Raw genomic sequence first — 22,882 nt, 5'->3', positions numbered from 1 at the left:
AATTATTTGCACATAGGATATCTCTGCAACCGTTGGCTTTAGAAACACGTACTTTCAATTGCAAAAAGTTTTCAAATGACTCGAAATGTCTTAAATTTCTCAAGGGGTCGTATACATAAAAAATATATATATGTTACGGTGAACGTGAAGAATCCGGTTATTATACATGATAACCGTTGTTCTGTATAATCGATAATTGTTTTGGTAAGTTTGATAAATTTATCACTTTTACCGGCGATTATGCTTAGTACCCAAGCATTGTTGGTAAATTTAATGAATACTAAAATAATTTTAATTAATTCCAAATTAATTAATTTAAAATTAATTTTAGAAAATTTAGAGTGAATTTGAGAGAAATTTTGGAATTAATTTCAGAATTTAAGAAAATTCAGAATGGTTTCGAGAGGAAATTTAGAATTAATTTCAGAAAATTTATAATTTATTTTAGAAACTTTAGAATTAATTTCAAAAAATTCAGAATCAATTTAGAATTTCTGAAAATTTAGAATAAATTTCAGAAAATTTAGAATAAATTTCAGAAAATTTAGAATAAATTTCAGAAAATTTAGAATAAATTTCAGAAAATTTAGAATAAATTTCAGAAAATTTAAAAATAATTTCAGAATTTCGAATCGATTTCAGAATTTCAGAAAGCTTAATAATAATTTCAGAATTCCTGAAAATTCAGGATTAATTTCAGAAAATTTAGAAATGATTTCAGAAAATTTGAATCAATTTCAGAAAATTTGAATCAATTTCAGAAAATTAAGAATTAATTTCAGAAAATTAAGAATTAATTCCAGAAAATTAAGAATTAATTCCAGAAAATTAAGAATTAATTTCAGAAAATTTAGAATGAATTTGAGAGAAATTTTAGAATTAGTTTTAGAATTTAAGAAAATTCAGAATTATTTCAAGATAAATTTTGGATTTCTGAAAATCTAAGAATCAATTTGAGAGAAAATTTAGAATTAATGAGATAAATAACTTTAAAATTTCAGAATCAAATAAAGAGATAATTTTCCAAAATTGATGAGAATTAAGAATTAAGGAAAGAGGGACTATCTCTCGTTATTTTTTGCTTTTCTTGGCGTTGAAATTTTGAGGGCCAGAGCTGTGTGTTTTTTTGGCAGGGGCCCCAAATCGACATCCCACAAGGACCCCCCCCCCCTCTCTTCCGAGGGCAGGATATTGTACGAACCATTAGTAGATAGTTGTTAAAAAAACAACATAATACACTGGATAATCAGATTGGTTTTAAGGACCACAAGTTTTACATCAAGGGTGCTCACCCTTTAGGAGAGTGCGGGGCCACATTTATGGCTTGAAACGAGTCGCGAGGCACTTGATTAAGTGGTCCGGGACAGTGCCGCAGGTCACTTGAGTGATCTATAAATGTGCCGCGGGTCACTTAAGTGATCCGCAAATGTGCCGTGACACACTTCAGTGACCTGGAACAGCACAGAAGGGTCAAATGATCTCCTAATGTTCCGTGGGCCGTTTGAGGATTTGTAACAGCAACGCGGGACACTAAGTGATCTGTTTGTGTGCCGCTTAGTTTTTTTTTTTTTACGAAATTATGTTTTGTGGTCGCGGGCCATGGGTTGAACATGTTTGTTGTGCATACTTGCAGACTAATGGCGTGACACGTGGGACAAAGCCAGTGCCAACAGCATCACAGTCCGCCGGTGATTTTTCTGGGGACCCCTAACTGGCTAGAAATATCTGCTACCCAATTCACATAACCACCTGTCGAAAATTAGATCAGATCTATTTTTCGTGAGACACTTTCGGCCCTTGAGGGCTTCCCCTCGGGCCGCGACGGGAGGGCTCATATGTTAAGACCTGACTTTATGAATGACGATGTCGGTAATACTTGGCGATAATATTTTACGTATGTATACTCCATTTGGCATATTTTTGTTGTTGTTGGCGCTCGTTACGTGTTTTAGGTCACGGCCACCGTTTTTTCTACATGGAACTATATACATGGAATAAAATCTCTCTTCCTGTGAAGGGGCCCCCATTGTCATTAACGTCCGGTGTCCTCCCCCACGAGCAATCGAAAATGGATAAGTGTATTTGTCAGTCATTTTCCATGCCCCCCCCCCTCTACATGGCTAGGGAGGGAAGCTGTGAGAACTCTGTAATGGAGGGCCCCGGGGATCGAAATCTTATTATTAAATATTCCTGCACAACGGAATGTTTGGTTTTGAAATTTTTGAAATCAGCCAGTGACGTGTTAACTGGTAAACTACTGTAGCCGGGCTCCCCCGAGTCAAATAGGGGCCCCAAAATTTTTGAACGCTTTCAATAACTCTGAAATTGTTTATTTTATAAATTCTGAATTTTCGACAGAAATTGAAGAAATAATTTACGGACCATTAAAAAGTAAACAGTACCAGCAATTAGCAGACCAAAAATTAATGAATAAAACAAAAAATAAATTGTAGAAGTAATCTGCGGGCCGGCAAAAAATAAATTAATGAAATTGAGAAAAAATAAATACTAGAAGTAATCCGCTGGCCAAAAATCAATTATTAAATATTAATCAAGTTAATAAATAGGAGAAGAAATATATTGTACAAGTTTTTTGCAGACCGGCAAAAATAAATAAGTAGGAGGAGAAACAAATAGTTTATGTAATTTGTGGATCGACAAAAAATTAATGCATAGGAGAAAAAAATAGATTGTAAAAGTAATTTGCGGACGGCAAAAAAACGTAGGAGGAAAAATAAATGCAAGTAATTTGCAGACCGGCAAAAAAAAATAAATAATAGAAGTAATTTGTGGGCCAAAAATTAATAAAAATGAGAAAAAATAAACGAAAAAAGTAATTTGCGGATCGACAAAAAATTAATACTTAGGAGAAAAAAATATATAGTAGAAGTAATTAGCAGACCGGCAAAAAATTAATAAGTAGGAGAAAAAATAGATAGTTGAAGTACTTTGCGGACCAGAAAAAAAATGCAGAGGAGAAGAAAAATGTAGTAGAAGTAGTTTTCAGAAAAATAAAATTGGATAAAATAAATAGTGGAAGTAATTTGCAGATCGACATAAAATTAATAAATAAGAGAAAAAATAGACAGAGCAGAAGTAATTTGCTGACCAAAAATTGATAACTAGGACAGAAAAAGAAGGAGGAGAAATTTGCGGACAAAAAATTGATAAATAGAAGAAAAAATAATCAGCAGAAATAATTTGCGGACGTGCAAAAAAATGAACAATAGGAATAATTTGCAGACAGGTAGTAAATAACTAAAAGGGGGAATAATACGGAAGGCAGAAATTAAAACCAATATGCAGTATAATATTTAAAATTAAATCTAAAATTATGTATTACACGTATCGGGTGAAATGCTTCGCGGACCGGTAGGAAATTCCCACGGACCGAGGACCAGAGGTTGAAGAAGAACACTGGTGTAGAATTTGGGTCCAGCCCCTATTTTTCCGTGTGAGTCCTATTTCGACTAGATCAATGCTTTTCCCATCGATTTAGATCGATTATTACCGGAGAGGTGACCAGTTGTACTTGCTCCAATGATATCAATAACAACTATCTCTAATGATACTGACACGATCACGAACAGGAAGAGAAGATGCCTTTCTGTGCAATGGTTATAGATATTCCACTGTAGATGGTTTCGGTACCATCCCGTGGCCCTGGGCAGGACTAGTTCTGTATCATCACAATCAACGAAACCAGAGAAGTATGGCACAGAAAAAAACAGTGGCCAAATGACTCGGTGTGGCCTTGGCTTCTTCTTCTTCTTCCCTATTCAGAGGAAAAGATAAAAATTTCGCTCATTTGATAGGAATAAATAAATATAAATAATAATCAACTATATTTGGCTGTTGATTGCTATATTTGGCGTGGAAGTATCTTGAGACGCTTTTAGTTTCAATTTTACTCGTAAAATACGGAGCCAAAGAACATCTAAGGATCCTCAACGAGTGGCCCGCGAGTCACATTTGGCCCTCGGAACTTTTCAGAAAATGGTTGAAAACATTAAAAAAAAGATTAATTCTAAAATTAATGAAAGAACTAGAATAAATGAAAGAAATAATTCTAAATGAATGAAATAACGGAACATGAATAATAACCCGGAACAAACTGATGAAAATTCAGAATTACTGAAAGAAGAACCGCATGGACCACCGGGCGTGGCTCGGGTGGGCCCATGCGTTAAGAAGGTACGGCTTGGAGGCATAAATAAGCACACAAATCAATATCTCCTGCTTACTGCGACGCCTCTGACGAAAGTTGGCGAGGTTCCCTATTAGCCGCGACGCACACTTCGGGAAACCCTGATCACAAAGAAATCAAGAATTTTTTTTATCGGTTTCTACAAAATTTTCTCGGACGAAAACCAAACGATTTTTTCATAGCGGGATTTTTCGTTCTTGGCGCCCTTTTGGTTTTTTTTCGGCTGGATTCAACATTTCACGCCAACCAAAAAATACGGTAACAATTTTCATTGGGATTTTACACATGCACGTGAACTATTCAAGGTCCTGTATTAAAATATTACATGGTACCTTGAATCGGTGCCTTCTTAATGCGTGGGCCAACCCGGGCACGGCTCGGGGGCTCACAAAAATGATATTTGGTTGAAATGTTTCAGGAACCACCAGGTAGGGCCTTAGAAAAATCACTCAGCCCCATGATGCTCTTACGGCGGCCCTGCCTTGAATCAGGCCGGTATTACGCTATAAAAGTTTGATAAAATCCCTTTTGTAAAACTCAAAAAATTCAACCGATAAAGCTCATAGGTTACATTCGAGCAAATACAGCCGATAATCTTATTGGTTGAATTTTTCAAGTTTCATAAAAGGACTTTTAGAAAACTTTTATAGTATAGTACCGGCCTAAGAAGTGTATAATCACATAGGAAAGTTTTACGTACCGTGATACCGTGTTTTTTGGTTGGCGTGAAATATTAAATCCAGCCAAATAAAACCAAAAGGCGCCAAGAACGAAAAAAGCCCACTAAAAAAATTAGTTTTCGTCTGGCAAAAATTTTGTGGGAACGGATAAAAAATATTTCGGTCTAAATATGGTTATGATCTGATTTTTAAATTTATAAAAAGAGGCTTTAATTCGATATGCAAAACAAAAAATTCCGTTGTAATTTCTATTTTTAATTTTTAAAAAAATTTAAAAATTTTCAAAAAAAAAATCTCCAAAAAATTTTGAATGTTCGAAATAGAACATGTTTAGACATTCGTAAATTTCGCAATAAAAAAAATCGGAATTTCTCAAAAAATTTCCAAATTTCGCAAAAAAAATTCTACATCGAATATTTCGCGAAAAAACTATTTTTCATTAACCAAAGGATTGATTAATGGAAAATCTTTGGAAAACCTTCCATATTCATTCGCAAATCAAACGTGAAATTGAAATTTCACAATCATTAGCGAAAAAAAAAAATAATTCAGGAAAAACAATTTCATATGCATTCGCAAAAAAAGATTTCCAATCAAAAATTCTGCATTTAATCCAAAAAAGGCATTTTTAAAAAATATTTCGCATTTAATCCAAAAAAGACATTTTTAAAAACTATTTTACATTTAATTCAAAAAAGACATTTTTAAAAACTATTTTGCATTTAATTCAAAAAAGACATTTTAATCAAATATTTTGCATTTAATCCAAAAAAGGCATTTTTAAAAAATATTTCGCATTTAATCCAAAAAAGACATTTTTAAAAACTATTTTGCATTTAATTCAAAAAAGACATTTTTAAAAACTATTTTGCATTTAATTCAAAAAAGACATTTTAATCAAATATTTTGCATTCAATCCGAAAAAGGCCATTTTAATCAAAAACTTTGCATTTTATCAAAAAAAGACATTTTTAAAAAATATTTCGCATTTAATCCAAAAAAAGACATTTTCAAAAAATATTTTGCGTTTAATCCAAAAAAGACATTTTTAAAAAAATATTTTGCATTTAATCCAAAAAAGACATTTTTAAAAAAATATTTTGCATTTAATCCAAAAAAGACATTTTTAAAAAATTTCTGCATTTAATCCAAAAAAGACATTTTCAAAAAATATTTCGCATTTAATCCAAAAAAGACATTTTTAAAAAATATTTTGCATTTAATCCAAAAAAGACATTTTTAAGAAATATTTTGCATTTAATCCAAAAAAGACATTTTTAAAAAATATTTTGCATTTAATCCAAAAAAAGACATTCTTAAAAAATATTTTGCATTTAATCCAAAAAAGATATTTTTAAAAACTATTTTGCATTTAATTCAAAAAAGACATTTTTAAAAACTATTTTGCATTTAATTCAAAAAAGACATTTTAATCAAATATTTTGCATTTAATCCAAAAAAGGCATTTTAATCAAATATTTTGCATTTTATCCAAAAAAGACATTTTTAAAAAATATTTTGCATTTAATCCAAAAAAAGACATTTTCAAAAAATATTTTGCGTTTAATCCAAAAAAGACATTTTTAAAAAAATATTTTGCATTTAATCCAAAAAAGACATTTTTAAAAAATTTCTGCATTTAATCCAAAAAAAGACATTTTCAAAAAATATTTCGCATTTAATCCAAAAAAGACATTTTTAAAAAATATTTTGCATTTAATCCAAAAAAGACATTTTTAAGAAATATTTTGCATTTAATCCAAAAAAGACATTTTTAAAAAATATTTTGCATTTAATCCAAAAAAAAGACATTCTTAAAAAATATTTTGCATTTAATCCAAAAAAGATATTTTTTAAAAATATTTTGCATTTAATCCAAAAAAGACATTTTTAAGAAATATTTTGCATTTAATCCAAAAAAGACATTTTTTAAAAATATTTTGCATTTAATCCAAAAAAAGACATTCTTAAAAAATATTTTGCATTTAATCCAAAAAAGACATTTTAAGAAATATTTTGCATTTAATCCAAAAAAGACATTTTAATCAAAAATTTTGCATTCAATCCGAAAAAGGCCATTTTAATCAAAAACTTTGCATTTTATCCAAAAAAGACATTTTTAAAAAATATTTTGCATTTTATCCAAAAAAGACATTTTTAAAAAATATTTTGCATTTAATCCAAAAAAAGACATTTTCAAAAGATATTTTGCATTTAATCCAAAAAAAGACATTTTCAAATATATTTCGCGTTTAACCCGAAAAAAGCAATTTTCATCAAAAATTTTGCATTCATTCGCAAAAAATAGATTTAATCAAAAATTTTGCATTCACACACTCGCAAAAAGTAATTTCCAAATGAATGATCTTTGCTGTCATCCGAAAAAATAATTTTCACATCTAAAAACTTTGCATTCATTCGCTCAAAAAAAAAAAAAAAAAAAAATTAATAATTGCATTCTTAAGCAAAAAAAAGATTTTCAAATCAAAAAATCCGAGTGCCAAACGTGGCCCGCGGGCCATGCGTTGAAGGCCCCTGGTGTGTTGTACTTTTTTATCATTAAAGACAATTTCAAAAGCTTCCAAATTCGATTTGGTGCCTCGAATAGATCATACGAAAAACCATATTCAAATTCACAAATGTATTTTTGGTTGGCGTGAAATATTTTACCGCGCCAAAAAAAAGCCGCCAAAAAACGAGAAAGACCGCTAAAAAAAAAGTGTTACACACAGTTATGATTGTAGTTGTTGCTGAATGGAGGGCAAAACCTTGTGCCATTACAATAATAATACAACAACAACAATAATAACCAGTCGGTCCACCTGATCCGTGGATCCAGGAAGCAGCCAAATTACTACTACGTTTTCTTTTCCTACATTTATTCTCCTTTCACAAGCTCAGTCATTGGCGAGGCGTTCGCACGTCGAGATGGCGGTCCGCCCGATAAGACGTCACTTCTAATCACTTTATAACGTGTTTGTGTGTACGTAATAAGTGTGTGTTTGTGTGCCTTTGTGGATTTATTTGAATCGATCCCGATTGGATATACCGCCCTGTGACATTTGATTCGATTTTGGTCGTCCATAAAGAGAAGTAAGTAGTAAAATTTCATAAATTTCGTCGCCAAAAATTAACCCATTGATTGATGGGATCCTAATTGAGGGGGTTAGAAAAACTCGGCACCAAAAATTAACCCAATTAACTGGTGAGTACGTAATTAAAGGGTTTAAGAAAATTCGCCGGCAACAGTTTGGTGAGGTTCCGATACAACATTGAACTGGTGATTTTTGTATTTCTCTGTTCTTTATCGTTTATGACAATTGTAGGAGTCCCGGATGTTTTTTTTTTTTGGCATTTTGGCGATCGATCATGTGTTGACAGTGAAAGGGTTAAATCAAAAAACATGTTCGGGTGATCATGGTTTGTGTTGGATAGTCAAATACGGATCATCCATCCTTCCCCGCCAGGGCCTGTTTTTCACATGTGCAAACGAGGCACTTACTTGCCCAGGGTCCACAAAATTTCGGATGCCAAAACAGGCATCTTCTTTTGTTACTCTCTATCCAACGTTTTACGAAAATATTAATAAGTATTTTAAACTTTTGATTGTCATGAGGGTGAGGGGCACGGGTCCTGTATGCCCCCAAAACCCCCCTATTCCCAACTAACGCCTCTCCTTCAAAGAATGACCGGGCCCCGAATTCGTGTTTCCCCGGTGCCCGAACTCATAAGAAACAGACCCTGCCCCCCCCCTTCCGGTATTATTATAATGATAATTATCCAGCTGTACTACTTCCTCGATGCTATAGCGTCAGGTTGAACCAACACCAGCTTTAGTAGAACCACCAAAGCTGGTGTTGGCTGAACACACTTTGTTCAGTCGAACGTTTATTTCTTTCATTGTCTCATTGTCGGTGATCAGGGCTGTCAAAACGTATGTGTGGAGATACGGGGGGGGAGCCTCCCCCCCACAATGACGGAGCCGGTATATGCATATCCCCCCCCCCCAGCCTTTCACGTATGTTTCCCCCTACGGTGGAGATACGTGGAGTCATGAGGATAGGGCAATATGCCCCCAACAACAGATGTGTGCAAGTGACACATTAAAATATACGTATTGACACCATTTTGTCCCCAGACTTGCAAATATATACCTCTGTTCATGTGGGCTTATTGGATATACTGCAAAAAAGGGTAAAGATGGTGCATGCGGTCGGTCTGCTATAACCAATGGCTATAGGTGAGATGACCTTCTTCAGTCACGCCACGACCTTGGCGCGGGAGACTTCTGCTATAGATAGTGTTGCCTGAACTCAGATCCGCAACTGGAGGGGACAGGTGGGTTTTATGCACCGAAAGCCGACCTGGGGTGTGAATTTCACCCGTTAACAGTACCAGGGGACACGAAAATGCGTGATTGTCCCGGCTGACTAAGCACCTAGTTGCGGCCATTCGGGATCACTGTTTCGCATCAGAGGTTTGACTTGAAGGGGATCTGGACCTTTCATTAGGCCTTTTACCTACTGGGGGCGAAGATATAGAGAGAAACGGGACGTCACTCTCCGCTGTTCATACGAGGTACGAAAGGCCGGATAACCAAGCGGAGATGACGATGATGCTCGGAAAGAAAATTCACATTCCTCTGCGGGGAATCGAACCACCAACCTCTCACTGTGTGGGCGAGTGCTCTACCATTAAGCTACAGAGTACAGATGTTTCCTGTCCTTAGAGCATATGGTTAAACGCTGCACGGGACGGACTGAGAGCGTGGACAGCCTCCAAACTCAGCTAATAGCTCTCACGACGTTAGCCCCCCTCCCCCCAAATGACGACATCTAGACACAAACAATGTAACTCTTCCGCTGTTCATACTGTAGCTCAATGGTAGAGCACTTGCCCGGCCAGTGAGAGGTTGGTGGTTCGATTTCCCCCAGAGAAATGTGAATTTTCTTTCCGAACTTCATCTCCTCTGGGTTATCCAGGCTTTCGTAGTCCGTATGAGGCAAAGATGTTTGACGTTCCGCTTTGATATGTCCCGTAAAATACTGGACGATCGTAGGAACCTATGCAACATGTCTCCACATTCTTGCCCGACTCACCCCCCCCCCGTATCCACTTCTACCTTCCCAGGCAACGCTATACAAACAAATTTGGCTGTATACTGAAAATGCCTGACGAGGAATATCGATATTCAGCAGCGGCGTCGCGAAGCCAGGGACGTGGTGAGTGCACGAGCACCCACAGTATTTTGCAACACTGGTCTGAGCACCCCCTACAATTATTTCGGAAATCAAAATCCCCCCCCCCCCCATAAAGTCAAGCACCGAGTAGTGCAGGAGTTCTTAACCTATGGGTCGTGACCCAAACTTGGGTCGCTGAGTACTCCTTAGATGAGTCGTTATCTAAGTCCACTGACAAGGGACTCAGAGCTATGGGAGTCCTGACTTGAATGTGATTCGAAGGGGTTTCCGTGAAGTGTCGTACAAATCCACTTGCACAGCCGCGGATTCTTGAGCTTTTGGATCGCGACCCAACCTTCATTCGTCCGGACTTCCGAGTTGGGTCGTAAGAATCAACTAAGCCAGGGGCTCGAGCTACGGGTCACAACACATACTTGATTGTCAGGGGCTTCCGAGATGTGCCAAAATATTTAATAACAGCTAGGGGGATCCTGAGCTATGGGTCACTAACCGGACTTGATTGCAGGGGCTTCCGAGATGGGTCGTACAAATTCACTTAAAGCCAGTGATTCTTGATCTATGAGTCACGTCCCAAAGTTGTTGTGCAGGGGCTTCCAAGATGTTTGTCGTGCAAATCCACTTACGGTCCTGTTATAAATGCACTTATTGCGTCACTGTTTTGACTATAATTTCGAAAAACAAAGTCACATGGGTCGCGAAGCTGGTCTTGCTGCTGGTTTTGGGTCGCGGCTGAAACGAGAATTAAACTAGAAACGTGGTCAAGAAAATTAAACTAGAACGAAAGAAGGGTGGCAAAATTTATGTAGCCCACAGGTGGCACAAAACCGTAAATACGCCTCTGAGTAGCACCTACCGATTTGCATACTTATTCTCAAAAGTTGTGGGGCCATGACCCAATATCATGCAAGACTCTATCGTCACCTTAGGATCCTGGCATATGCGTTAAGGCGGTCCTGCATATGGCCAGCTTGTGACCATACTATGGCAACTGGAAAGGAGGGTAGATTCATGGTCTTCCACCTTTGAACAAAAACATTTTTGTCACTTGAAGTGACAAGAGCACCTTGTCACGAAAGGTTAAGAACCCCTGGACTAATCTAAAACACTTCGGATGCCTCTGATATTTAGTGGGAATAAGCTAGATGTCCCGCGGTTTCGTTATTCCGAAATCTGGTCACCTGACTTGAGACGTACAAGAAATCCTGACGATCTCAGCGCATCAACCCTTTTAGACCAGTGCAATTCATTTTTTGTAATTTTCGAAACGTTTCTGCATTTTTGACTGAAAAAATGCATTAAAAACATAAATGTGTGTGTGTGTGTCTCTGCAAATATATATATATATTTTGTGAAGAAATAATTTACTTCGTACAACTTTCTTCAAACAAGATGATGCAGGGTACATTCATCTTCACATAAAATTTTTTCCAGAATTTTATTGATAAATTTATTGCAATAAATCACACTTTTCCCGGAGGCACTTTCTCCTGGAAACCATCTTAACCCCCCTCCCCCGGAAGTTCAATTCAAGTGCTGCCCTCTGATGACAGATCCCCGAAGTTCACATTCCATATTCTAACTCAAAACTTACACAATCCTTTAAGTCGGGGCTTAATTCCCTGAGATTAAAAAAAGAAATTCTACAGTCAGGGCCGGACTTGGGCAGGTGCGGCCGCACCGGGCCGCGAAACGGGATAAAAATACTTTGCTTACAATTTGACTCAAACATTTTTAACGTTAACAAAGCAAAGAGCTTGAAATTCAGACCCACGGCTCCCCACAAGGGTGGGGCTGACAGGGCTCCAGCTCGGGACTTTTTTTTTTCATACTATAAATTCACAACGGTGGGGCCAACTAAAGATCCTAGCCTAGAGGTTTTGCTGAAGGGTGTGGAGCCCATGCCAAGACCTCTAAAAATTCAGGCATCGAACCTTCTATAGCCTGGGGTTTTTACAGAAACCCCTCCCCCCCCCCCCACAAAATGCAGGCGGATCCAGTGCCCGGCTCTGGACCACAGATGACATTAAATTCTCTTTTCAAAATTATTCAAAATTACCCCAGGGAGGCATAATGCAAGCTTGCCCGGCTGAAAGAGTATGTAGTTGCCTCCAGCTCCGACAGCAGACCCCTCCCCCCCCCCCCGAACCTTCAAGTTCTAGGCGTACATTTGCAATTTTTCAGCTGAGCAGCGGGCTGTATAGTGCAAATTTATTAATTCAAACCCGGCGTGCACCAGGGGTGTTCATGAACACTGGGGGGATTGGGAAACCCCCGTTTTAGAGGGCCGCAAAATACTTCAGCCCGTCCCTGTCTAACAGTGAGAAAAAGCAGCCCGCACATTTGTGGCCCCAGGGTCTGAAAGGATCATGCCGTCTTTCTCATACTTCATCCGAATTCGACTCACTCGACTGTTCAGTCAATATTGTTACTCACCTTGTCTAGAGGTCATTATTAAATACTTTTGTTCTCTATATAAAAAACCTACTCCGAAAATAGATGTAGGAAACTGGACCGTGGCCACCCGATGATGCTGATGATGAATGGATGAATCGAAAGTTCTGATTTCCAATCGATACTAAGCCGCTGAGGAAAACATCACATGCCTGACTGCACGTGTTTCATTTCGGCCCTAAAGACATGCCTATTGTGTGTGTTTTTAAGTATGTGTGGGCATCGAGTTACGGTGGGCGCCATCTATTTAATCCGATCCGATTCCTTTTGTTTGCGTTCCAACAACTTGGTATCGGTGTCACCGAAAAAAACATCTTTTTCAGGAATAATAAATCAAACAGAGCATGTGCCCAGGGCCGTCTCAATAGTTCGAAGACCTAGGCGGTGCCGCCATTGAGGGGTTGTGCGAAAGGTGCTGTCGCACAGAGTCCCGCGGGGACCACGCACTCTTACGGTAATAGAAACGAAAAAAAAAATTATGTATCGAATGCATTTTTTTTATTAAACGATAGTTTGAGCTTCAACTATTTGATTCTGGAATTAATTTCCTTCATTATTTCTGAATTTCATCAATTGAGAAATCTTTTTTCCCATTGATTCTGAATTTTCATTAATCCTGGAATTTTTTTATTTCATCAATTCAGGAATTTTTCTCACGTTAATTTTGAATTTTCAGCAATTCAGGAATTTTTCTCATGTTAATTCTGAATTTTCATCAATTCCGGAACTTTTTCTTGCGTTGATTCTGAATTTTCATCAATTCAGAAATTTTTTCCCATTGATTCTGGATTTTCATCAGTCCTGGAATTTTTTTTTCATCAATTCAGGAATTTTTTTCTTTTCTTGATTCCGAGTTTTCATCAATTCCTCAAAATTTTCTTGCGTTGATTCTGAACTTTCATCAATTCAGGAATTTTTCTTGCGTTGATTCTGAACTTTCATCAATTCAGGAATTTTTCTTGCGTTGATTCTGAACTTTCATCAATTCAGGAATTTTTCTTGCGTTGATTCTGATTTTTCAGAAATTTTTGAATTTTCTTCACTCCTGGAATTTTTCTTTAATTACGTTTGAATTTTCATTGGTTCTGCGGGATTATTTCTTTGAATTATTTTTCTTACATATATATATTTCCATTAGTTTTCAGATATATTCCTTCTTTAAGTCCTAATTTTCATCAGTTTTGGAATTATTTCTTTTATTAATTTAAAATTTCCTTCAGCTCCGAATTTTCATCCATTTGAAATTTTGTATTAATTTGAATTTTATTGTGTATACAGCCGAATCCCGTTATAACGAACGCCAAGAGACCGGACGAATCACTTCGTTAAAACGAAATTTCGTTATAAAGGAATTCCAGGTTACCTAGCATTGTTCCTATGTAAACGTATTTCGGGGATTAGAAAAGTGTTCGTTAAAACGAGATTCGACTGTATACTTTTCTTACAGATTTTTCTCAACATTCTTGTGTATTTTGTAATAATGTATTAATCTTGTTTTTTCGGATGCCGATTCCCACTACGCAGAAAATAGACAAAATCTGAGCTTAGGGGCAACAAAATTATCGACACCTATAGCCCTCTATTATTTTCGAATTTGCCCCGCATCAGTAAGGGCTGTCCCGCTAAAGAAGAGGGGCGGGCCTCTCCCTTGTTTTTAATTTATGAATTAAAGATCTTGGAAATTTTCAAAAAATTTTTGGACCCTCCCCACTGTCCATTAATTGGGGCCAATCTTCTTGCACAGTAGCGTTTTAATGATTTCCGGGGCTCCCAGAATTTTCAAGGATAAGGTTAGCCCGGGCCCCCCCCCCCTTTTTATACCGATATTTCTTGGGAAAGAGAACGGTGAGGCCGCATCTAAAAACTCATACATTATTACAGAATGCACATGAATGCTGAAAAAGATCAGTACAAAAAAAAATTAATGAAAGTAATAATTCTAAAATTATTAAAAATTCAGACCGATGGATATTTGATAAAATTGATGAAAATCCTGAACTAATGAAGGAAGTAATTTCTCGGAATCAATGAAGGTTTCCAAATTAATGAGAGAAATTATTCCAGAATTAATGGAAATTCCTAATCGATGGGAAATCCAAAACAAATTGAAAAACAAAAAGAAATAGTTCCTGAATTAAATGGAAAATGTTAAAATACTGAGAGGATTCTAGAAATGATGAGATTAATGCTTGAAATACTTCACTAATTGATGAAAATCGAAATTTTATTGAATTAATTCAGAATCACTGGAAATATCGAAGTTAATGGCAGTAATTGCAGAATCAATGAAAATTCAGAATTAATGAAAAAATTATTTCCAAAATTAATGAAAAAATTATTTCCAGAATAAATGGAAAAAAAAATTTCTAGAATTAATGAAAAAAAAATTCTGGAATTAATGAAAAAAAAATTCTGGAATTAATGAAAAAATTTCTAGAATTAATTAAAAAAAATTCTGGAATTAATGAAAAAATTTCTAGAATTAATAAAAAAAAATTCTGGAATTAATGAAAAAATTTCTAGAATGAAAAAAAATTCTGGAATTAATGAAAAAATTTCTAGAATTAATGGAAAAATTTCTAGAATTAATGGAAAAATTTCTAGAATGAATGAGAAAATTTCTAGAATTAATGAAAAAATTTCTAGAATTAATGAAAAAATTATTTCCAGAATTAATGAAAAAATTATTTCCAGAATAAATGAAAAAAAAATTCTAGAATTAATGAAAAAAATTCTAGAATTAATGAAAAAATTTCTAGAATTAATGAAAAAATTTCTAGAATTAATGAAAAAATTTCCAGAAGTTATGAAAAATAGTTGCAGAATTAATGAAAAAATACTAAAGGGAATTAACGAAAGAAGTAATTCCAGAAGAAATGAAAATTTGAAATTAATCGTAGAAATAAATGAGAAAAAAAAACTAATGAAAAACAACAACTGAAACAATCTAATGAAAAATCCCAAAATTAATGGAAAATTTCCCGAATTAATGAAAATTTGCAATACAGGAAAGAAAAAATAGTTACAGAATTAATGAAAGAAACCATTGGAAAATGAAGAGGTAATTCCTTGAAAGCTTTCAATAATATGTGGCCCGTTTCAAGCGGAGGGGGCCCTCTGGGCTTGTTAAGACGCCACTGCCCATACGAAAAACAAACATGGCGGCGTTCGTGATTTGTATACTCTCACACCTCTCTTTCTAGAACCAATTACAGCGTCACCGTATGCACGGAATTATTAATATGTTAGGCGTACGAGGTGTCGCAACTTCGAAATAATTAGCATGAGACACACACAGGGGCGTACCTGAATGGCGACGGCGTAGGCGATCCTCTTCGCTTTCAACACAGTGTAATAATAGTATATCTCTAGTCTGTGGCTTTCAACATACTGGCGACACTGGATACAATCCTCCGCCTTTCGACGATGGCCTTTGAGTTGAGCAAAGGCCTTTCTGTTTTTCCTACTGCTAGAAGGCTCCTGGTACATACACACTCAGTTGCAGACTCATTTAATTGATTCAAGATGGTGCCGCCGTACCATATCCTGCAGACGATAGTTTCAGCAGAAATTAGATTATTTCATCATCGTGACCAGACGTCCCGGTCGAAAGCACCTACAACAGCCGATGTTTTTGAGTCGTGTCGGAATTCAAATCGTAATCTAACAATATTCGAAAACTTACGATGCCAGACGTCCCGTAAATACACCCCCCCCCCTTCCCCACGGGCGCACAACCTTCCAAGTCCGCGGGCCAGAAACTTGTATTTGTATGGTGACCCGTATTTTACGGGATATTCCCATAATTTTGGCCGTCCTTGAATTTGTTTTTATAAAATATATGTCCCGTTTTTTTCCTCTATTTTCAACAAGGCTAAAATGAATTTTTGAAATCGGGAATTAAGATTATAATGACTCGTAAATTCATCATAATAAATTGAAATAAAATAATTATGACTAGCATAATTATTAATTACAGGCATGCAAAGATATTTACCTTACATTTATTTGTATATAGTAGTCCATATCTGTAGTCCTTTTGACCCGTCATTGGCGAGTTTTCAGCAATTTTCTTTCACGCTGTAATTGGCAAACTGAACTTGCCTTTGGCAATTTTTTTTTCAAGCTCTCAAGCTTTTTTTAAGCCAATTTTACTTGCCTTTGAAAATTTCTTGGCAGTAATTGGCAATTTTATTAACCTTTGATAACTTTTGGGCAGTAATTTTCGCCTTTACTTTTGCCTTTATTATTTTTTTTCCCACGCTGTAATTGGCAACTTTACTTGCATTTGGCAACTTTTTCGGCTATGATTGGTGATAACCAGAATGAATTGCGATTTCCCGTATTTTTATAGAGGCAATATGGTCAACCTAGATATTTATCGTGTTTCGTGTATGGATACTTTTCTACCGGGACACCTATCGCCAGAGATCACAGCTCATGGAGCCTGCAGTAGTGGGGGGGGGGGGTATGTTCTTTATTCGTGCTAGATATGCAGGGCCCGACACTGGAAAAGACAATTAGTGGGTAGGGTCAAAGATGTTTGGTCACTCAGTGGATGTTTAAATTTTGGAGCCCTAGGCAATAGTTCCATTTGCCCATGCAGACATCGAGCACTGCGGGAATTTGGACACGGGACTTGTACAGTAGAACCCTCCTACAATGGAAAATTCCCGTTCGTGGGCACCTCCCGTTAACGGACACTTTTTGAATAACGTCAACTGGCTTTAACGTATAATGGGCACTATCCGTGGACAAAATTGTCCCAAGGAAGACGTTATCGAGAGTATATACTTCTTGAACAGGAACTTATTTACCTCCGAGTAAGAGATACCCAAGGGCTGCTCGAGGGGGGAAAAAATCTGTACCCGTGCGAGGCATATTTTCGGCGCCCAGGGTCACGTGTTCTTTTGGTCCAGCAGCCTTTCGGCTCGGATTTAAGGATCTCTCCTAAAGCGGCGCCCCATGCGCCTCTAATAACACCTCTATTTAAGAGGGGGGGGGGGGTCAAAACCAGGGTTACCATCAAAAGGCTGGTCCCTAATTGAGGGGTTTCACTGTATTAACCTATTGTATTATAGTGATATAGAAACCACAACAAGGTTATTGTTAAACTAGATGCAGGGCAGTCTTAAAGTGCAAGCTGGGGGGAATCTGTGGAAATAATTATGTTGCAGTTGTCACGCAAGGCTCAATGGCATTGCTTTGAACGGCTTCAGCATGGCCCGCAAGAAGAATGCGGGCTTTATGCTCTCCACGTTCTACCGTAGATGCAACGGGGGAAGATAAAGCTCTCTCCAGGGCGGCAGCCCGTGTTGATTCTCTCTTCCTCCTCCCCACAAGTTCACTATAAGGGGGGGGGGCCCTGCTCCAGAATGTGGGAAAGACATGTTCATAGTTCATGCTAGATGTGCAAAGCCCGAATTGACACGAGGAGACCCTGGGTAAAGCAAGAATCGGGGGGGGGGGGGGAGAGAGCTGGCGACCAGGGTCAAAGATGTTTTAAATTTTGGAGCCTTGGGCAACCACTGCACTTGCCCATGCAGAAATCGGGGGGGGGGGGGCTATAGACAGTGGGCTCAACACTTTTATACAGTCTAACCTTCATTCAAGGGACACTCCGGCTGCGGGATGGATGTCCTGACCCATTCACCCTGAAGGTGACAAAGAGACACCTCTACTTAAAGGAGAAACTGAAAGTCTAGTCCCGCATGGGCAAGTGCTCCGCATTTTTTTCCAGGGGGCCCCAAAATTGTTTTTCGTGTATTTTAGACACAGCCCACATGCCCCGCCCCCTCCTTCCCTTGCGTGCGAATGAGCCTCAAAGCCTTTAATAAGGGACAACATATAAGGAACCCTCCCTCACAAAAAAAAAAAAAAGTTCGTATTTACCTAGGCCGTGGTCCCATGGGCATCCCTTATTGAAAAGTTTTCACTATATAGAAACCACAATAATGCTGTTATTTTACTAGATGCAGGGCCGTCTTAACCGCGCAAGCACATCCATGGAGGTCCTGGAGGGAGGGGGTGGGTGGGTGAAGGGCCGTGATAACATAACATTGCAGCTATTCAGTTATCACAAGCTCTGAACGGCTTACGAGTCCGTTAAGACGGCCCCGTCCTGACTAGATACGGTATTATGACTTTTCGAGAGTATGGAAATTGGAAGGTAGGTACTTCGAACTGGGCAGGGGCCTCGGGACATCAATTGCCGTCCCCCCCCCCTTCCCAGAGACCCATGGTGCTGTTAAGACGGCCCTGCCCTGACTAGATTATATTAACCATGGCTGTCGATATTTTAACGACATTTATTAGCATATTAATGAAACTGATTAAGCAATGATGATAATATATATGTCCAAGCACGACAACAACATGGACAGTTTAGACGTGAACACGTATCGGCACTGAGAAACGCACACTCACTAGTCAGGAGGGGGGGGGGGAGGGGTGTGGCCCGCCCTCAAATGGCGGCGGTGTGGTGGATGACGAGCCGGAACACGTCGTGCTCGACGTAGAACGAACTGGGCCCTTGCTTCAGCAGGAATGACTGGCAGAAGGAATGGGCGTGCTGCTCGTCGTCCGTCTTGAGCTGCCCGACGACGCAGACCAGGACGCCGCCGTCGAAGGTCGGGTGGCAGTCGACCGTCGTCACGGCGTGGGCGATGTTCTTGAAAGGCAGGCTGCGGATCTTCTCGACGATCTTGGTCTTGCCGAAGATCTGCTGGCCCTCGAACGTCATCAGCGACTTGTCCTCGATGTAGAAGTTGCCGAGGTTCAGGCGTTCCGCCTTGTTGGTGCTGTCGAAGCAGGCGTAGTACTTCTGGACGAACGTCTTGCCGATCGTCTCGTACTGGGGATTCAAAGCTGCCATTTCTTTTCTTAAAAGTTTCCTCCGCTCCCTCGAGAATGGTCACTCTTCTGAAAAAGTCACAGTTTTACTGCGGAAACAGCACGCAGACGAGCTCTTTTTATCGCAACTTCTGCACAGGAAACACCCGCGATCGTCGACAACAAGGATTCCGTTATGTCGTCTGGTGTTGCCAATCGCTGTCGGAATAATTCAGGAAGCCAACGGAAAAGAATTCCGACCGTTACTGCGGTACCGAAAACTAGAACTCTTCAGCAGTGACGTCACTAGACCTGTCCAAACGGGAGATAGCTCAGATGTGTTGGACTGCCTGTATAATCAAGTTGATGTAGAAGAAACTGAAACCAATCCGACTTCGATTATTATTCCAAATTTTCTTAGGACCGGGACAGGAAATAGAGGACGGGAGGGGGAGGGGAGAGCAACTGTCCCGGGTGGCAAGGGTGAGGGGTGCACAACCCTCGACCCACGGGCCCAAATGCGGCATGTCGAGCTGCTCCACCAGGCTCGCGAATGTTGCTCCGGCAGAAGAGTATCAAAACACGCAATAGTAGGGTGACCATACGTCCCGGTTTTCTTTCTTCCCAGAGGGTCCCGACTTTTTTGCAAAAGTGTCCCGCTTTTCTCGTTTTTTACATGACGCCTACTTGGATTTTTATTCTTTATTGAAGTCAACGATTGAAACGAATATTTTTTTATAATTTTATAGTTTTTTTATGCAAAGTAGCTATTCCCTGAAAAAAAGTTGTAGGTGGGGTCCACATTTGACTCGCGGGCCATGGGTTGAAGCATCACCTCCTAGAGATAGAAGGTCTCCGCACTCTACCTGTGACGTCAGTAAGTAGTCTATTTTCCATCAGAATATCCAGGGAAAAAAAATTCCCTGCTCGTGCCAGTATCAATGTTGTGAGGAAAAGAAATGATCGGGCTCAGAATTGGCGATTTCTATGCCCCACATCCAATCACTATGCGGCTTTTGTGAGGCAATCAGGAAGATTCGACGCCAAAATAAGAAGAAACGAAATACGATGCTGTGTGGCAAACTTGCTAGGTAGTCTGAATGACGTTTATGGCAAACACTGCAGGGGCCTTCTATCTGTAGGAGGTGATGGTTGAAGACCCCCTGTCCTAGATGAAGAGACGTATGTAGGGTATCGCTGTAAATGCGTACGTGCTGTACGCACTACCACTGTGGTGGTCGAGTAGTCATAGTGACGGACTCGCATCGCGAGGACCCAAACCGACCATGATTTCCGCTTTGTCCCCATAGGGTATATAAGCTGATCACCCAGAGGGTTTCGGCCATGGGTGGAAGAGCGATTCGACGCCCGGAGCAATAAGCACCGAAAGACCTCCAGACCAACCATGGCCCCCACTCTGTCCCCTTAGGGGATATAAGCTGGTTCGTCTCAGGAGACGTGGGCCATGGTGGAAAAGCACCGAAAGACCACCAGCGGGCAAGGAGACACAAAATTGAGGTTATGGGTTCCAACACAACCGCCGTGGCTAAAGTTGGTTTTCCGCAGCTCCCAACTCTGAGGCGCGAATGCGAGCCTATCTACCCGTTAAAAAGTCTCGCCACAGAGAGCACAAATATTCAATCACTACACTTCATTCACAATTCGAAACATAGACGGCAACACAAAACTCACACGCAACACTATATACGCACTCAGGCTGTTAGGTGTTCATACACACTCAACACTTCCGGCAGAAGTCAATCGGTAGCAAATTGCCCATGGCGATAGACTTGATATGTGCCGGGTTAGAATGAATGAAGGGTGTGCGCACCCCACGACGGCGTCCCTTTCCAAATGGCGTGCCACCGCGGCTCACAGTTTTAGAACCCCCCTGCCCTATATGATTCAATCTTAAGACATTCTTGCTTCAAAATCTGGATCCAGAAGAACCCTTTGCCAACCAACCACCACGCGGCCAATCTTCTTCACAAAACAATGACCATCATGATGGGGGAAAAGATCGTTCAGCGAAATTCCTGCAAGGATAAAAAAAAAAGCAAAGCCATTGTTGTCGGTTCGCGCCATGACAGAAGAGGTAACAACTCCCTTTGTGTGTGTGTCTCGTGGTGTCTTTCCATCTCCGATTCCATTTTAAAATAAAGCAAGTGCAGAAACAGTTCCGGACGGAGACACCACGGCAAAAGGGGTGGGGGGAAAAAAGACATTTCGTATAATAAATCTCTGGTGTGAAATTAGGGACAAGGATGTGAATCCTTCTTGGCGCTTCTTTATATTTCTTCTTTTGAGGAGTCTCATTTGGATCCTCTCCACGCCAAAAGACGTTGTTGTTTCAGCTCAGATCTTATTTAAGAGCTTCTCCGTAAGCTTTTTAATTCTCGAAGCACTCAACCTTCAAAACTGGTTACCAGACGCGCTGCTGTTTGACATTGAAACGAGCTAAATTACCATTTAAATAAATAAATAAATTCACAGGTAAGTGTTTGTCGAACATCTTGTTTTGTTTCTTTTCTATCGGTCCGACCCGACGCGCGTGCGTGATATCTGGATTCCATTCCAGCTGCTGATCTTTGGTCCTTGTTTGTTTGTTTTTTTGCTATTTATCGCTATTTATCAAGTTAATAATGTTATCAATTTGATATATGCTTGTGTTATCTGTTGCTCTGCTAGTCATAATTTATGTAAGTGTCGGAAGAATTGCGATTCGCTCAGACGAATTTTTGGTTTTTGTAGAACGAATTCAGATATCGCTGGAAAAATGAAAGGGGAAATAAAACGGCAAATGAAGCCTGAGACGAGCTTGTCCGCTAGTTTTTTTTTTTTTTTTTTGCGGTTCTTTCCCTCATTTTCAGTGGTTTTGAACTTTTTTTTAAATTTTATACTGATACAAGGCCACAACAGGCAAAATGCCTAACGAGGTGGCTGAGAAAACAGGTGCTCATAGCAAATATGGATGCCATATACTTCCAAAATACGGTAACCCATTAAAAAATTCGGTTATAAAAACTAAAAACGCAGTGAATATCTCAGCGGATATTTCACCAGCATTTTGTGCTTCACAAGCAGCCTAGTCACCCCTAGAAATGCGTAGGGGGGGGGGCATGCGTTGGCTACCCCTTGAGATCATAAACGGATGTGAAAGGCTGCGGTGGGGGGGGGGGAGAGGCACGATGATGGAAGCTGTCAATTCATATATATGAATATGCATTACATCAGTCGGTCCGCCACTGACGCTGGGGAGGACGGGAGGGGGGGGGGGTAATGACACTCATGCCCCCCCCCCCTCGTATCTCCGCCCATGCTTGAGATGTGTAGAAAGCTTGCATGATGATGGACCCTAGAAATGCGTGACAGATGGGCGTAGCGATAGAAATGCATGGTGGTTATGAGTAATTCTAGAAATGCGTAGAGACGAATTCCTTAAAACTAGAAATGCGTTAGTTAGGGACTGGCGTAAGACTAGAAATACATATGATAGTATGCGTTATGCCAGA

General features: G+C 39.0%; 2 protein-coding genes across 5 annotated transcripts in view; one reads left to right on the top strand and one right to left on the bottom strand.

The window, feature by feature from the left end:
• The window catches only part of LOC149064999 (uncharacterized), a 108,381-nt gene that overhangs the window by 20,037 nt on the left and 65,462 nt on the right, over positions 1 to 22,882 (top strand). The window contains exon 1 of one of the 4 annotated variants that reach the window (XM_089254918.1): positions 7,564 to 7,980. The exons of 2 other annotated variants lie outside the window; for them this stretch is intronic. The gene's annotated coding sequence lies outside the window, so the exon portion shown is untranslated. Of the gene's footprint in view, positions 1 to 7,563; positions 7,981 to 21,678; positions 21,864 to 22,882 lie in introns of those variants that run through there. One more of the 4 variants, XM_089254919.1, reaches the window with a different exon arrangement.
• LOC149065000 (uncharacterized) lies at positions 19,003 to 19,465 on the bottom strand. Its single transcript, XM_089254644.1, has one exon. It carries the CDS (start codon positions 19,411 to 19,413, stop codon positions 19,003 to 19,005), a length of 411 nt encoding a protein of 136 aa, XP_089110770.1. The 5' UTR covers positions 19,414 to 19,465.

The sequence above is a fragment of the Pholcus phalangioides genome, unplaced genomic scaffold, assembly GCF_987345545.1.
Source record: "Pholcus phalangioides strain wild (caught in Gottingen) unplaced genomic scaffold, Ppha-v1.0 ptg000042l_1, whole genome shotgun sequence".
Lineage (NCBI taxonomy): Eukaryota > Metazoa > Arthropoda > Arachnida > Araneae > Pholcidae > Pholcus > Pholcus phalangioides.
The sequence above is the reverse complement of the archived record's forward strand: the minus strand, read 5'-3'. Positions and strand labels throughout refer to the sequence as shown.

Excerpts from the sequence above, each read along its gene's own strand:
- LOC149065000 (XM_089254644.1), bottom strand. The coding sequence starts at position 19,413 with ATGGCAGCTTTGAATCCCCAGTACGAGACGATCGGCAAGACGTTCGTC.